We start from the raw sequence: 18,447 nt of genomic DNA on the forward strand, positions 1-18,447 counted from the left end.
CATGATACTTTTTTCCATTTCATTTTCATGTCATGATCTATTCTATTTTTTTTTCTTCTTCTATTATGTTAGCATCTTTTCTGTGCTCTCTGATGAAAGTAGGCTCCTATTCCTTGCTCCACAGATGTGAGCACCTTAAGGGCTCTATAGACCCTATGCCTCCAAACTGCACCTGCAAGGTTTCCGGAATCGTTGGCACACTAAATCTTTTTACCTTGATGGGGATTTGTTTTTATTGAAAGACCAGGGACAGATGTGAAATCAGCATCTAGGCCTTGTAAGAAATGTGAAAAACCATAGAGTCTAATAATCCTGGTATTGTCTATCAGTTTACTATTGGTATTAGGTGACTTGAGACCCAAATGCACACACAGTCTTAATTATACAATGAGCACTTATGTTGCCAAAGCCGATAGGATGCAGTGTGACATGCTGGGTTGCAGAACGAAAGGAATGAACTTTTTCTGATTTCTCTTTCTCTTGTTTCTGCATCTCTCTACTTTCTCTTTGCTGACCTTTTATTCTTTTTCTGTCCATGCCTTCTGTTTTTCGTAAGCGGTAGCTGCTTGTGTGGTTAACTCAATGTACGAAGCAAAAATGTATTAAGTTATGTACTGTAACAAGAGTTCTAATGAATGATGATGAAGAATTGATCTGAAACTTCCTAGCTGATTAAAACTGAGTGCCGGACCGAGACTCGAACTCGGGAGCACTTGCCTGCAAAAGGCAAAGGTCCCAAGTTCGAGTCTTGGCCCGGCACACAGTTTCAATCTGCCATGAAGTTTCATATCAATGCACACTCAGCTGCAGAGAGAAAATCTCATTCTGGAAACATCCCCCAGGCTGTGGCTAAGCCATGTCTCCACAATATCCTTTCTTTCAGGAGTGCTAGTACGGCAAGGTTCACAGGAGAGCTTCTATAAAGTTTGGAAGGTAGGAGACAAGATACTGGCAGAAGTAAAGCTGTGAGGATGGGGTGTGAGTTGTGCTTGGCTAGCTCAGTTGGTAGAGCACTTGCCCGTGAAAGGCAAAGGTTCCGATTTCGAGTCTCGGTCCAGCACACAGTTTTAATCTGCCAGGAAGTTTCATATCAGCGCACACTATGCTGCAGAGTGAAAATCTCATTCAAGAATTGATCTGTTGTACTGCTGTAAGTTGATAAGAGAGGATATGATAACTTGTGGCTGTTATCTCCCAGAGAGTAATGAACTTTTGTTGATATGATGAGATGTAAGACATTGTTTTATTTAGGGTACTTGTGACCAGACAAGAGGTCCTGTCATTCATGCGGTTGAAGGCAGTTATGTACAGGGAAGAGTTCTTCTCCCAGTTGTTTCATGCAATGTTCTTTCTGTTGTACAGATAATGTTTTGTTCTGGAAGCTGAGGAGGATACAATAAATGATTATTATGTTGCTAATTGTATGACAGAAGATGATTCAGTGATGCTAAATTGTCTATTTTATGCTGCCACGCCTACAGGTCAGAGCTGAACCGTTAACCATGATTCATTTTACCATGCAGTCAGCTTCCAGTTGAGATAATGTTTTCAGAGCCATTTAAATTGCAGGTTATGTTACCAGTGAACGCTTACTAAAGCAGAGACCACATGGTGCAAACCCATGGACTGCCAAAGCTGTCGCCTAGTGATAAGCCACCTACATCACAGCATGCGCTACCACTTTTCTTACCCTTCTCCATCTTATCTGTCATAATTAATTCTAATTTTCATATTTTTGTACGATTTATAAGTAACAAACTGCATAGCTTTTCAGTGACAATGTACTGAGAGTATTATATAGAGTATAAATATTAAGTGGTTGTCACATTGCAGTGGTACCAGTTGAGTCTAACAGCAGATTGGGTTTCACTAGACATGACCTGCACCTCAATAGGTGAAGGAAGGGGAGGCTGGCAAAGCTTATAGGTGAGAGTGTAGTGGGTGATGGCAGGATCACTCATGGAAAAATTCCTGTAGTAGTTGGTGTTTGAGCTGCACCACTTTTAGTTTTAGGTCAGCTCATAGGTATACCTGCCTAAAGGAAGTCCCTCTAGCAAAGGAATCACCTTCAGAGAATCTCATGTATCCAAGTAGAGAAGAATTAGCATATTTCATCAAAATATAAGAGGTATTAAAGTTAGTGAACTGCTTACATATGTTGACTGTGAAATTATTGGTATGTTGGAGCACCACTAAAATAATTTGACAAATCTGAGGCTTCCTTTACCAGGATACAGATTTGCTGGCTGTTTTTCAAGGAGTTCCTTGTGGGTTGGGGCAGTGGCTATTTACATAAAAAACAGTATTCCATTTCAATTCGTAGATGTATAACGGCACTGCACTGGACAGGTATTTGAATGTTGTGCAGGGGCAGTTGAACTCAGTAAAACGTAACTTGTAATTGTTGTTGTTTATAGGTCTGCTAACTCTGACTTCTGAGAATTTTTGCTCAAGCTACAGACGGTTCTTGATTCACTTTATACAAAGTACCAAAAATTAGGGGGAACAGTAGCACAGCCATACAATTTATTTTTATTCATTCTTCTTTACTAGATGGGCATTCTGTTAGTATAAGGGTGAATGTCATTTCAGACCATGATGCACAAATTATGACACTAAAACGCTTTTGCACTTAAACAAATGTTACATATAATTTCAAACTATGTAGGAAAGATACTCCAATGGTAAAAGAGTGTTTCTCACATCTCGTTAAGGAACAAGAGTGGCAGGGTGTTTCTAATGCCGATAACATAGATGACAAATCTAACACTTTCCTAAACACATCTCTCATGCTATTTGAGAGCTGCTTTCAATTAGTGTGTTCTAAACATGGTATTAGAAGTAAAAGGCAGCATAGGATATCATGTAGAACATAGTGGGTTTTATATCAAAATGTTAGAAGTAGTCACAATCAAGCAACAGTAGTTCATTACAAACAGTATTTTAAGGTGCTTAAAATGCTATTAGGATGGCAAAGACTATGTGGTATGCAAATAGAATAGCTAACTCGCAAGATAAAATTAAAACCATATGGTCAGTTATGAAGGAAGTGTCTAGTCAGCAGCACAAGATTGACAGTATAAGGTCAGTTCGCAGTAAAAATATTTCTGTTACTGGTAAGTCAGATATATGTAAAATGTTTAACAATCATTTTCTGGCCACTTCTGGTGAAATAAATAAAAACTTAACTTCTACAGGGAATCATATTACTCTCTTGGAAAATGCCATTCTAATGCCATACTAATGTCTGAAATACTGTCCTGTGATACTGACAAGGAGGAGATTAGGTCAATAATTAAATCTCCAAAGACTAAGGACTTTCATGGATATGATGGAATGCCTAGCAGAATATTAAAGTACTGTGCTGCACATGTTACCCCTGTACTTCCCCATATTTGTAATTTTTCCTTTAAAAATGGTCAGTTTCCTGAATGACTGTAGTTCTCAGTAGTATAGTCACTTTATAAAAAGGGAGAAAGGGATAATGTAAACAATTTTAGACCTATTTCTATTCGATCAGTGTTTGCTTAGGTTATTGAAAAGGTTGTGTATGTAAGGATAATTTATCATTTTATATTACATAATTTGCTATTCAATGTACAGTTTGGCTTCATAGCTGATTCACAATTGAAAATGCTATATTATCTTTTCTCTGTGAGGAACTGGATGGATTAAACAAAAGGTTACAAAAGCTAGGCATCTTTTTTGATTTAACTAAGGCATTTGATCATGTTGATCACAAAATATTGCTCCAGAAGTTGGACCATTACGGAATAAGGGGAGTAGCTCACAATTGGTTCACCTCTTGCTTTAGCAACAGACAGCAAAAGGCCTTTATTCAGATTGTTGAGAATGTCTGTGGTGTGGGGCATGGTCAAATGGTGGGTGCCCCAGAGATCAGTGTTGGGGCCATATCTGTTCCTTATTTATATAAATAATATGCCCTTTAGTATTACAGGGAATTCTAAAATATTTCTGTTTGCTGAGGACACTAGATTCGTAGTAAAGGATGCCGTGTCCAACACTGGCTCGATTTCAAATAGTGCAGTTCATGACATAAGTTCATGGCTTGTAGAAAATAAACTAACCCTAAATCACAGTAAGAATCAGTTTATACAGTTTCTAACACACAATCCAAAAAAAATAAAGTTTTAATTTCACATGATGGGCATACGATGAGTGAAATTGAACAGTTCAAATTGCTAGGTGTTCAGATAGATAGTAAACTGTCATGAAAACTCATGTTCACGATATTGTTGGAAGGCTACATGCTGCCATTTTTACTTTTTGAACGGTATCTGAAATAAGGATCATTCTACATGGAAATTAGTCTACTTTGATTATTTTCATTCGGTGATGTCATATGGTATTATATTTTGTGGTGACTCTTCTCATTCTGAAAGGATATTTTTGGCTCAGAAACAGGTATCTCGGGCAATAAATGGTGTAAGTTTGTGAACCACTTGTTGATCCCTGTTCACTAATCTGGCAATACTGACATAGGCCTCTCAATATGTATATTCTTTGTTGTTGTCAACTTATTCCCATGAAAGAGCAGCCTTCACTCATTTAATACTAGGAAAAAATACTATCTGCATTTGTACTGCACTTCCGTAACTTTTGTGCAGAAAGGTGTGGGTGGGATACAGGTCACATATGACGACGTTGGAGCATTCTGCAGTGCAGAACACAGTTGCCTCACTCTCTTGTGATCCAGACCTCAAACAGAACTGACATCTTTAATAGCAGGCAAAGCCTCCAGTTCTACGTTTCATGATTGGCCACCAACGTAAGTTAACATGAACCACCTCCCCTTCTGCTGCCCATTTCAATTAGAAGTTCAATCTCCTAAACTGGCCTAAACCTGGTAACTTCCAACCCTAGGCGTGCCCCTTGTACGCTCTAAATTCTCTTTATTTTACCTAATTTCCTGTTCTGTTATTTAACGGCAGCAATAGATTTCCACTTACAAGCCCTGACCAAATGACCAGCTGTATGTTGCCGTCTTATGCCATATGTAACAACCTTTTCCCCTCCCCCTGCCCATGTACATATCTGCAGAGCACAGCTGAAAAACAGACATTTGATGGGACATATGTGGACAGGCAAGAAAATACAAAGTATAAGATCACATATACACCAGCAAGAGAATGCAGAGTATAATTACAAAAATTTCCTTTTGTTTATTTAATTTCCCCATATCGTATCAAAATGTCAACAATAAATAAATTGCATAAATACAGAATAGGCATAATGTTAACTATTTAGACATATGCCTATCATGAATAAGAGTTTGTAAATTTGATTAGTCAAAGTGTGTTTTTCCCAAGAAACCACTCATAAAAAGGGGGGAGGCTCATCTTATATTCAGGGTTGTATTATACTCGAGTATATACCATATTTTTCACTCTGCATGAGGGTGTGTGTAGTATTGAAACTTCTTAGCTTATTAAACAATGTGCCAGACTTCATCTGAAAGCTAGCAGGCATCTCTTGTCTTCTTTATGTGTCTATCAGTGACTCAGCACCTAAATTATTTGGTGAGTTAATATCTTTACTTATTAAATTACTCATAATGTTCTTACTAGAGCCCAGATTTTCATGCACTATCAAATCGTAAAACATGCATACATCCATGCAATGTCATATCATTAAATACAAATAATAAGGCAGATAAATAATTAAAATATGTGACAGAAAATGATGTTTCTATGTCACAAGGAGTGACAGATGCATATTTAAGTGAAGTTATTTTGGACAAAGTGTGATCAAGTTGATAGTTGTTTTACACTTTCGCTACAAAATATTTTTCTCTTCTTTGAAAACTCAAAATCAGGATATGATATGATAACATTGTTATCTTAAAAACAACAAAACCCACTTCTCCACAGAATGATTGCAAAGATTTTTTACCTTTACAACAACTGTCTGGGACTCCACGTGTGATTTGTGACTTTGGTATTTCCACAGAAAATTAACAAAATTTGATTTGACGTAAATGTGGTCTTGCCTCATATCTTTTTCCTTGAATATCACTACCACATCTTTAATGCAAACTGCGTTAGTGACCTCAAAAACCTACAGCCCAAAAATGAAGCAAAAAACCTACACTGCAATACCTTAAGGCCTTTCAGTAGAATGAAGCAAAGAGATGACAACTTCTAAAGATCTGTAGGAATTCAATGTCTCTTTCTGACAACATAATCAAAATTACCACAGTAAAATATGGCAGCATTAATCCAGGTACAACCACCTGGTTAAAAAAGGTTGTGGGGGCACAGCTAAATCTGGAAGAATATCTCTAAATCCAGCAACATGGACAAGTGTTTTTAAGAGTACCTTCAATTGGAAAAAAAAGGGCAGCAGCTTCATACCTTTGAATTTTGTGATTCAATTTTCCTTGTTTGTATCATTGTTTGTAACAGTGTATTCACATGTTCAAATTCTAGACTACCATTTCAGTTACATGATGTAGTGCATGTGCCAGCAATAATAGACACTTTCAAGTTATGAAAAAAAATTTTAATAGTTTTCCCAGCCTTCATGACATATGGAGCAGCATTGTGCAACAATAATAATAATACCCTTTTTTAATTTTGTTTTATTGGCACAAAGTATATTGACTTCTACCGATAACTACCGAGCTGAAGTAGGGCACTTGAGCTCACTATGAAGTTCACAAACTACAACAAATTCGCACAATTGCTTATGTTTCTGCACTTTGGTGTAGCTCATATGAATAACTCAATAAAAGATGGTGCCACACACGTTATTGCAAAAAAAGGTCAAAAATGTGATATAACATGCATTACAAGTGTCCCAATTCATACCATCTTCTCAATATACATTTATCCAGCAAATGGCCGCACATGCAAAACTTCATGCAATTTGTGTTTACACAGAAATCTGGACTCTAGTTATTATACACCTGCCTTGGAAAGTGAATAACTCTCACAGACTCATAATAATCTGAAGTAAAATCATCTGAACAAGTAGGAACTTTCACATGCATACTTTATAGTTAATTAATGCTGACTAACAAAATTCACATTCATTTCTTCCTAACAATTCCATTATGACAAATATCAAACAATCCCATTGAGAAGTATAACCAATTTTTGACTAGATCTCAGAAAAATTATATCTGCACACTATACAAAGCACAGTTGACGGCATTACCCCGTCAATATTTATAGAAATCACACAAACGAAATACTAACTGCGAACATGACTACAGCATAGGTATAGTGAATATATACCTGATTCATTGTGGTCTCTGTGCCACCAGCTGGGTTTAAAATATTTCTTCTGTCTAGCTGACTCAGCATATGGTTCACCTGTTAGAAAATACAACACTGGTCAATGTAACTAAGCAGATATCAAGAACATTTTGTAACTTTTGTAAACAAAGGAAAGGAAAAGAACGCAATATCATAGCCATGTGACTGGCAGAAACGAACACTACCTGGTACAATTTATATAAATTAGGATTATGAACACCAAATCATGACCATCATCATCATCATCATCTACTACAGGGTGATTATAATTAGAGTTAAGCTTTCAAAACACTGTAGAAATTCCCACAGTGGTCAGAATGACATCAAATCGCAATGGAATATTATCAGAGAAGAGCGAAAACATATAGCAGTAGAAAAAAAAAGTGTGAAAATTGATCAATGGATGGCACTGTATGTCGCAATACATCAATGAAAACACCTGTCATGTGCACGACCCACTGAAGTTGGTATAAACACGATAGGTACATGGTTTTTCCTCCTTTCACATGTGCGACGTTTGCCATGACTGTCTCAATGCAGGATTGCGCTCTGCTTCTATATCTGTATTACAAGAATGATGACTGTGCACACATCATCCTGCAGAAGCTCCGGACCCCGAACGGTTTGAAGAAAGGCATTCATCTGATGATTGCCGTAAGTCATGTGAAAATGATTCAGAAATTCGAAAAGGATTCTTTTGGTGTGCAACGTGGTAGAGGGAGGAAATGAATTGATTCAACGTCAGTGGAAGTAGTGGTCACAGCAATGGAGGAGGAGACATTTGGTGCTGGACAAATGTGTAGTGCATGGAGAATTGCCCAAAAACTGGACATACAAATGAGCATGGTGCGTAAAATCTTATGAAAAATCCTTCTTTGCTATCTATTAGAGATTATCCTTGTCCACAAGTTGCTTCCTGTTGACCCATCACCACAAGAGACTTTTGCTTTAGAATTTCTTGCTCACATGGAAGTGGACAATGATTGGCAGAGGAACATTTTATGGACATATGAAGCCCACTTCACAAGATATATGAATACACAGAATTGTCAAATATCAGCAACGGAAAATCCTCATGCAAGTCAACCAGTATCTTTTCATCCTGAAACGTTCACTGTGTGGTGAGGGGTTACAGCATCATTTACCATAGTGCCAAAGTTTTTTGAAGTGACAGGAGCTTCAGGTCCTGTTCCCTGTACCATCACTGGTAAGCGCTGTGAGTGTCTTTTGAGCAATGATGTCATTCCAGCTCTCCAACAGCGTGGATGTGTGGACGGGATCGTGTTTATGCAAGATGGCACCCCTCCGCACACTGAAACTCCAGTTAACCAGCAGCTGAAGCACTATTACAGAAATGCCAGAATTATCAGCAACCATTTCCCTACAGCCTGGCCGTCCTGATCACCTGATTTTAATCTGTATGACTTCTGGCGGTGGGGCTATCTGAAAGATGTTGTGTTCAGTGTTCCGACTGCCAATTTCACTGCATTGAATGCACGCATTCTGGAACACATCCTGAACGTGACACCGGACACACTTCCATCAGTATTGGAGCATGCTGTTTCTCAATTATTGCTGAAGTTGAAGTGCTTTCAAATGAGGAGGCTAGCTTTTATGCTTTTATTAACAAGAAATGTGAACTGTACCCAATTTGCAAACTGTGGAAGGAAGGACTGTGTACATGTGAACTTAATGGCTAGAGAACTGCAAAAGAAGTGTGATAAATAGGCTATGAACTGTGTTTGAATTGTTGTTTAGCTTTTGTTGAACTATAATAACTGATGACACTAAATCAATTTTTTTGTTGCTATGAAAGAAATATTAGTGTAAATCAGGAATAGGAGGTCCTGAAGTGTTACGAGAATAAAAGTTAATGTTGTGTGCATGGCTTATCGCATTGCATTGTAAATCATCACTTAAAGATTCGTCATGCTACAAGATGGCGCAGCATCAATAGCAGCACAAGACATCCATGGACAACATGTACAGTGACAGCACATAGTGGTGAGTGCAGTTAGCAGAATGGGGCACATCTTATGTGTCTGTTTCAGCACACAACAACAGCGGAATTGCAGCTAGGGGTGCAGCCAACAGCTGTGAGAATCAGCAATAATACGTCAAGGAAGAAAAATAGATTAAGTTTTATGCTTGCACATAGCAGTCTAAGATTTGTAATTGTAACATCAGTAATAGTAAAATGTCTGGATAAAACAATTGAGATGTGCTCTTGGCAGTAGAAAAGCAATTCAGTCGCACAGCAGTAGGGATGAGACTGTGGGTCAGATACAAATAAATGATAGTGAAATCAGATATGGGTTTAATTTTATGTCAAATTCAGTCAAAAATAATTTTAGTAAAAACATAGATTCAGACATTGGTGTTAAATCTGAAATAGAGAATTAAAAAACCAATGATCTCACTGAGAATTTTGAAGCAGCCTCAAATGATTTCAATGGTAATGTAGAATTAATTAATACTGAAGACAATAAAAATGTAGATTTAGTAGCAAAAAATGATAATGTAAACCCAGGATGTGTAGTACCTCATCAGAATAAAGTGATTGATTGGAATGATGATATCAGAGAAAATGACTCTGATGTTAACATTACTAATGAGCCAACAGATGAGTTACATACATTAAGTTAGCATATAGCATCAGCTGACACCTCATCAATTCAGTATGATGATCAGTGTATGATGTCTACGCAAAAATTAATTTTCAAGAACAAAAAGGAGTACAAAAGAAAACAGATAATAGATTAAAGGAAATTAATGTGGGAACAGCGCAACTTAATACTAAGTTTGATGCACTGAACAAAAAGGTTATAAACCTTGAAGTGAAAACTGAAGGATGCTACAAGAAACTAGATTATGAAAAACAAGAATGGGGTAAGAAATTAAGTCAGAAATTAATATGTAGATTGACTACAAAATGAAATATTTGCATGATCAAAAAGGAGTAACACAAACAACAATTAATGACAATAGTAACATAAAGCAAAAGCAAAGCAAATCTACCAAAGCATGTAATGAGAAACATAGACTATACTCTAATAATAAAGTATCAATAATGACCATGAAATAATTAGTCATAATATTTCACATGCAGAATCTTGTTGTAAAGGCAACACAAGTGTGATTCAGTGAAAACTGAGTAAAATAGAGCAAAAAGCACTTCCTGAGATGCAATACAAAACAGAAAATGAAGGGAAACAAAAGTCCAAATTTGGTTTGAACAAGAAATAAAAAAAAAAACGTATTGTTCATGTATGTGACATAGAAAATCATGCCAATGTGTATAAATTGCATCATTTCTCTCATAAGAGAACTACACACTCACTAGCCTTCATTAGACAGTTTGAGGGCATCTTGCCTGAAAACACAGGAGAACAACAAAAAATCAAACTTGTGATGAGTAGGTTCAAAGGAGAAGTAAAATCATGGGGAACAGGATTCAGCAACATATGTAAATCATATAAAGAATTTGTTGAAGCATTATTGAATAAATACTGGTCTTGCAGCACACAAAACAGAGTGAGAGGTGAAGTTGTTGCACAAAAAAGGTTACATGGTGAAAAAGTCATTATACCACAAATTAATAGGATTAAGGTACTAGGGCTGGGAAGGGAAAATTGGTACAGCTGATTCATGAAAGTATACGGGGTGGATCTCCGGCCACACATGGTCAAATACCTGTTGTAATAGGTAGCAAAAGTAGGTCTTTTGTAGGATAAATCCAGACAACAGGTTCCCCTGCCTATAAAGTATCTCCAGCACTTTAAAAAATTCTGAAACTATCACTCACAAGACAGATTTTAACACCTCCAATATCACATACAAAAGATGTCACAAAGAAAAACAAACCATAGGAAAGAGTAACATGGGGCATTTCACAGACTTAACAATCCTCCATAAAAACATGCAATCAATAAAACATAAAATAACACTATTAGAAGTTGATATCACCAAAAAATTAATCATTTTGTGTGTGTATAGATCTCCCAGTCATAGTGTGGACACTTTTTTCAATAAGTTAACAGAAGTTCTAGACAAAGTCTCAAGTACAAAGGTCAACCTAATTCTATGTCGGGACATTAACATCAACACTAATACCATAAATGAATCCAGCTGCACCTTCCTAAACATCCTTCAAAATTTTGGCATGTCCCTGTTGGTCAATAGTGCAACAAGGGTTACTATGATGGCTTCATCAGTAACTGACCATGTAGGCACAAATATGGACAGGGAAAATTGTGATGTAGCTGTAAAATATTTCAGACTATCAGACCATCTCTGTCAAATAATAACAGTAAAATCAGCCATTGAATCATTCCCCAAACTACAAGCTTACAAACAACATTTATCAGAAATCAAAATAAAAGATTTTTAAAAGAACTAGAAATACAAAGCTGGGATGAAGTTTATAAGGAAACCAATGTGGATATGAAATTCTCTAAATTCTCCACATTGCTTAAATTGAATTTTGAAAATGCATTTCCAAAATTATGCATGTCTGTATCAACATCTCACAAAAGCAGGTATTGAGAAGTCCTCCCAAACACTTAAACATTTCAGTTCCATGAAAAAGATTCACAATGTTCCAGAATTCTTAAATTTCTATCACAGACACAAAAAGATCTATAGGAAGGTGCTGATTGCTGCAAAAAAGTCATTTAATGACAAAATAGTATACAATGCAGAGAATAAAAGCAAACCAGTCTGGGATGTTATAAAAAAGGAAACGGGGGGAAGCAAATAATCACAGAAGAGTGTAGCGTAGCATTCCAAAGGATTGGAAAAGGGCACAGGTCATCCCCATTTTCAAGAGAAGGGACGTTGAACAGATGTCCAGAACTATAGACCTATATCTCTAATGTCGATCAGTTGTAGAATTTTGGAACACGTATTATGTTTGAGTATAATGACTTTTCTGGAGACAAGAAATCTACTCTGTAGGAATCAGCACGGGTTTTAAAAAAGACGGTCGTGTGAAACCCAGCTCGCACTATTCGTCCACGAGACTCAGAGGGCCACAGACACGGGTTCACAGGTAGATGCCGTGTTTCTTGACTTCTGCAAGGCGTTCGATACAGTTCCCCACAGTCGTATAATGAACAAAGTAAGAGCATATGGACTATCAGCCTAATTGTGTGATTGAATTGAAGAGTTCCTAGATAATGGAACGCAGCATGTCATTCTCAATGGAGAGAAGTCTTCGGAAGTAAGAGTGATTTCAGGTGTGCCGCAGGGGAGTGTCATAGGACCGTTGCTATTCACAATATACATAAATGACCTAGTGGATGACATCAGAAGTTCACTGAGGCTTTTTGCAGATGATGCTGTGGTGTATCGAGAGGTTGTAACAACGGAAAATTGTACTGAAATGCAGGAGGATCTGCAGCGAATTGACGCATGATGCAGGGAATGGCAATTGAATCTCAATGTAGACAAGTGTAATGTGCTGCAAATACATAGAAAGACAGATCCTTTACCATTTAGCTACAAAATAGCAGGTCAGCAACTGGAAGCAGTTAATTCCAAAAATTATCTGGGAGTACGCATTAGGAGTGATTTAAAATGGAATGATCATATAAAGTTGATCATCGGTAAAGCAGATGCCAGACTGAGATTCATTGGAAGAATCCTAAGGAAATGCAATCCAAAAACAAAGGAAGTAGGTTCCAGTACGCTTGTTCGCCCAGTGCTTGAATACTGCTCAGCAGTGTGGGATCTGTACCAGATAGGGTTGATAGAAGAGATAGAGAAGATCCAACGGAGATCAGCACTTCGTTACAGGATCATTTAGTAATCGCAAAAGCGTTATGGAGCTGATAGATAAACTCCAGTGGAAGACTCTGCAGGAGAGATGCTCAGTAGCTCGGTACGGGCTTTTGTTGAAGTTTCGAGAACATACCTTCACCGAAGAGTCAAGCAATATATTGCTCCCTCCTACATATATCTCGTGAAGAGACCATGAGGATAAAATCAGAGAGATTAGAGCCCACACAGAAGCATACCAACAATCTTTCTTTCCAAGAACAATACGAGACTGGAATAGAAGGGAGAATTGATAGAGGTACTCAAGGTAACCTCCGCCACACACCGTCAGGTGGCTTGCGGAGTATGGATGTAGATGTAGAATAATGTACTGTTAAGGGAGGGGGATAAGATAATAAATGATCCACAACACTTAGCAAGTTATGTAAACGAGCATTTTTCAAGTATTACAGAGAAGTTACAGCAAAAATTACCTTAAACAAATATAACACCAGTAAATAGTGTTGCACTAAATTAAATGTTGATACTTCGAACCACAGATAATGAAGTCAATAAATCTGTTCCAAAAATAAAAATAATAAGTCATTAGGCATAAATGAAGTACCAATGTGTGTACTGAAACAATGCATAGGGACTATACAAGGCCCCTTAACAAATACACTACTGGACATTAAAATTGCTACACCATGAAGACGACGTGCTACAGACATAAAATTTAACCAACAGGAAGAAGATGCTGTGATATGCAAATGATTAGCCTTTCAGAGCCTTCACACAAGGTTGGCGCCGGTGGCGACACCTACAATGTGCTGACATGAGGAATGTTTCCAACCGATTTCTCTTACACAAACAGCAGTCGACCGGCGTTGCCTCGTGAAACGTTGTTGTGATGCCTCGTGTAAGGAGGAGAAATGCCTACCATCATGTTTCCAACTTTGATGAAGGTCGGATTGTAGCCTATCACGATTGCGGTTTATCGTATGGCGGCATTGCTGCTCATGTTGCTCAACATCCAATGACTATTAGCAGAATATGGAATCGATGGGTTCAGGAGGGTAATACAGAACACCGACCTGGATCCCAACGGCCTTGTACCACTAGCGGCCGAGATGACAGGCATCTTATACACATGGTTGTAACGGATCGTGCAGCCATGTCTCGATCCTTGAGTCAACAGGTGGGGACGTTTGCAAGACAATAACCATCTGCACGAACAGTTTGACAACGTTTGCAGCAGCATCGACTATCAACTCGGAGACCATGGCTGCGATTACCCTTGATGCTGCATCACAGACAGGAGCGCCTGTGATAGTGTACTTAACAACAAACCTGGATGCACGAATGGCAAAACATCATTTTTTCGGATGACTCCAGGTCCTGCTTACAGCATCACGATGGTCGCATCTGTGTTTGGCAACATCGTGGTGAACGCACATTCGAAGTGTATTTTCATCATCGCCATATTGGCGTATCAACCGGGTTGATAGTATGGGGTGCCATTGGCTACACGTCTCTGTCACCTCTTGTTTGCATTGACGGCACTTTGATCAGTGTACGTAATATTTCATATGTGTTACGACCCGTGGTTCAACCCTTCATTCGATTGCTGCGAAACCCTTCATTTCAGCAGGTTAATGCACGATCGCATGTTGCAGTCCCTGTACAGGCCTTTCTGGATACAGAAAATGTTCGACTGTAGCCCTGGCCAGCACATTCTCGAGATCTCTCACCAATCAAAAACGTCTGGTCAATGGTGGCCGAGCAATTGGCTCGTCACAATACGCCAGTCACTACTCTTGATGAACTGTGATATCATGTTGAAGCTGCATGGGCAGCTGTACCTGTACACACCATCCAAGCTCTGTTTCTACATCTACATCTACATACATACTCTGCAATCCACCATACGGTGCGTGGCGGAGGGTTCCTCATACCACAACTAGCAGCTTCTCTCCCTATTCCACTCCCAAACAGAACGAGGGAAAAATGACTGCCTATATGCCTCTGTATGAGCCCTAATCTCTCTTATCTTATCTTTGTGGTCTTTCCGTGAAATATAAGTTGGCAGCAGTAAAATTGTATTGCGTCAGCCTCAAATGCTGGTTCTCTAAATTTCCTCAGTAGCAATTCATGAAAAGAATGCCTCCTTTCCTCTAGAGCCTCCCACTCGAGTTCCTGAAGCATTTCTGTAACACTCGCATGATGATCAAACCTACCAGTAACAAATCTAGCAGCCTGCCTCTGAATTGCTTCTATGTCCTCCCTCAATCCGACCTGATAGGGATCCCAAACACTCGAGCAGTATTCAAGAATAGGTCATATTAGTGTATTATAAGCAGTCTCCTTTACAGATGAACCACATCTTCCCAAAATTCTACCAATGAACCGAAGATGACTATCTGCCTTCCCCACAACTGCCATTACATGCTTGTCCCATTTCATATCGCTCTGCAATGTTACGCCCAAATATTTAAGCGACGTGACTGTGTCAAGTGCTACACTACTAGTGGAGTATTCAAACATTATGGGATCCTTTTTCCTATTCATCTGCAGTAATTTACATTTATCTATATTTAGAGTTAGCTGCCATTCTTTACACCAATCACAAATCCTGTCCAAGTCATCTTGTATCCTCCTACAGTCACTCAATGACGACACCTTCCCATACACCACAACATCATCAGCAAACTGCCGCACATTGCTATCCACCCTATCCAAAACATCATCATTTATGTAGATAGAAAACAACAGTGGACCTACCACACTTCCCTGGGGCACTCCAGATGATACCCTCACCACCGATGAACACTCACCATCGAGAACAATGTACTGGGTTCTATTACTTAAGAAGTCTTCGAGCCACTCACATATTTGGGAACCAATCCCATATGCTCGTACCTTAGTTAGGAGTTTGCAGTGGGGCACAGAGTCAAACGCTTTACGGAAGTCAAGGAATATGGCATCCGTCTGATACCCTTCATCCATGGTTCGCAAGATACCATGTGAAAAAAAGGGCGAGTTGCGTTTCGCAGGAGCGATGCTTTCTGAAGCCATGCTGAGGCATGGACAGCAGTTTTTCTGTCTCAAGGAAATTCATTATATTCAAACTGAAAATATGTTCTAGAATCCTGCAACAAACCAATGTTAAGGATATTGGTCTGTAATTTTGAGAATCCATCCTTCTACTCTTCTTATATACAGGCATCACCTGCGCTTTTTTCCAGTTGCTCAGGACTTTATGTTGGGCAAGAGAATCGCGATAAATGCATGCTAAGTAAGGAGCCAATGCAGTAGAGTACTCTCTGTAAAACTGAATTGGAATCCCATCAGGACCTGGTGATTTTTTTTATTTTCAACCCATGCAGCTGCTTCACATCCCCAGGGATGTCTATCACTATGTCCTCCATATGGGAATCTGTACTAGACTCAAACGGTGGTATGTTTGTATGATCCTCCTGCATGAAAGATTTCTCAAATGCTAAATTTAAAATTTCAGCTTTCGTTTTGCTGTCTTCCATTGCCAGGCCAGACTCATCAGTGAGTGACTGGATGGAGGACTTTGACCCGCTTACCGATTTTATGTAAGACTAGAATTTTCTTCGGTTTTCAGCAAGATCTTTTCCAAAGGTATGACGGTAGTAGTGGTTGTATGCTTCACACATCGTTGTTTTTACAGTAGCATGAATTTCTACTAACCTTTGCCTGTCCTCATTCTCCCGATCTTTCATGTACCGCGAGTGCAACTGTCTTTGCTTCCTGAGCATTCTCCGAATAGCTCTGTTGAACCATGGTGCGTCTTTTCCATCCGTAACCCACTTTTTCGGCACATACTTGTCCAATGCGTGATTTACAATGTGTTTAAAATCTGCCCATAATTCTTCCATGTCCATCGTACTGGAAGTAAATGAAGTCGATTATTTACTAATTGGGATGCTAACAACTGATTATCTGCTCTTTCTAGTAAGAATACTCTCCTAGCCTTCTTCACCGACTTTTTAACCATGTAACCATAGTCATAATGACAACATCATGATCACTAATCCCTGTATCAACACTGACACTGTCAAAGAGGTCTGGTCTGTTTGTGGCTACCAGATCTAAAATATTTCCATTACGTGTTGGCTGTCGATTTAGCTGCTCAAGACAGTTTTCGGATAATGTGTAAAAAGTAATTCACATGACGGCTTGTCTGTACCACCTGTAATGAATCCATAGACATCCCAGTCTATACTAGGTAGGTTGAAGTCACCTCCGACTAATATAGCATGACCCGGGTACTTCTGCAATACAAAGTGTAGATTCCCTTTGAATGATTCTAGAACTGTCACGGTGGAAACTGGTGGCTGGTAATAACACCCAATGATTAACTTTATTTCTCCTAGCCCTGTTAAACGTGTCCAGATAACTTCACAATCACACTCTACTTCGACCTCAGTAGACACAATATTTTTGTCAACTGCAATGAAGACACTACCTCCCACGGTGTCTAATCTGTCTTTCCGATACACGTTCCAACCCTCACTAAATATTTCAGAACTTCCTATCTCAGGGTTCAGCCAGGTCTCAGTCCCGAGAATAATTTGCACGCCACATGCTTCCTGGAGGGCAGTAAATTCAGGAACTTTATTCTGAACACTCTGAAATTTAATGCTAATATCTTGATAGCTGAAGTGTCTTTACACTGAGCGTGTCCTGATTTCCCTGCCTGCATGTCGACTGGTGAGTGTTCAGGACACCTCGCACTACTGCCTAGCCTAAAAAATCCCCATGTGCACACCACAAGTACTCTGTTACCCGAGTTGACTCAATGCCCAGGCGTATCAAGGCCGTTGTTATGCCCAGAGGAGGTTGTTCAAGGTACTTATTTCTCAGGACCTATGCACTCAAACTATGTGAAAATGTAAACATGTCAGTTCTAGTATAATATATTGATCCAATGAATACCCATTTAACATCTGCATTTCTTCTTGGTGTAACAATTTTACTGGCCAGTAGTGTATAATAAATGAATCCCTTTACATAAGGGACATTTCAAGAGCAGTTAAAACATGCAAGAGTTGTACCTCTGCCTAAGAAAGGTAATGCAGAATTCATAGAAAATTACCAGCCCATTTCCCTGCTGTCAGCATTCTCAAAAAAATAGAAGCAATTATGAAAGACAGATAAATGAATTACCTGAATAAATACAACCTTTTAAGCAAATCACAGTTTTGTTTCCAAAGTGACAAAAATACGGATTCAGCCATAGTAGAATTTACAAAAGTTGTACTTGATGCTCTTGATAAAGATGAGTGTGTCAGAGGCATATTTTTGGATCTTTCTAAGGTGTTTGATATAGTTGACCACAAGATTCTATTAAATAAATTAAAAGCATTAGGAATAAGAGGGG

General features: G+C 38.7%; 1 protein-coding gene across 1 annotated transcript in view; it reads right to left on the reverse strand.

Moving 5' to 3' along the window:
• The window catches only part of LOC126185053 (uncharacterized), a 904,507-nt gene that overhangs the window by 563,929 nt on the left and 322,131 nt on the right, over positions 1-18,447 (reverse strand). Inside the window, exon 10 of the mRNA XM_049927811.1 lies at positions 7,260-7,337. Coding sequence (XP_049783768.1) covers positions 7,260-7,337 — 78 coding nt within the window. The remainder of the gene's footprint in view (positions 1-7,259; positions 7,338-18,447) is intronic.

Source organism: Schistocerca cancellata, chromosome 4 (genome assembly GCF_023864275.1).
Source record: "Schistocerca cancellata isolate TAMUIC-IGC-003103 chromosome 4, iqSchCanc2.1, whole genome shotgun sequence".
NCBI classification, from domain to species: domain Eukaryota; kingdom Metazoa; phylum Arthropoda; class Insecta; order Orthoptera; family Acrididae; genus Schistocerca; species Schistocerca cancellata.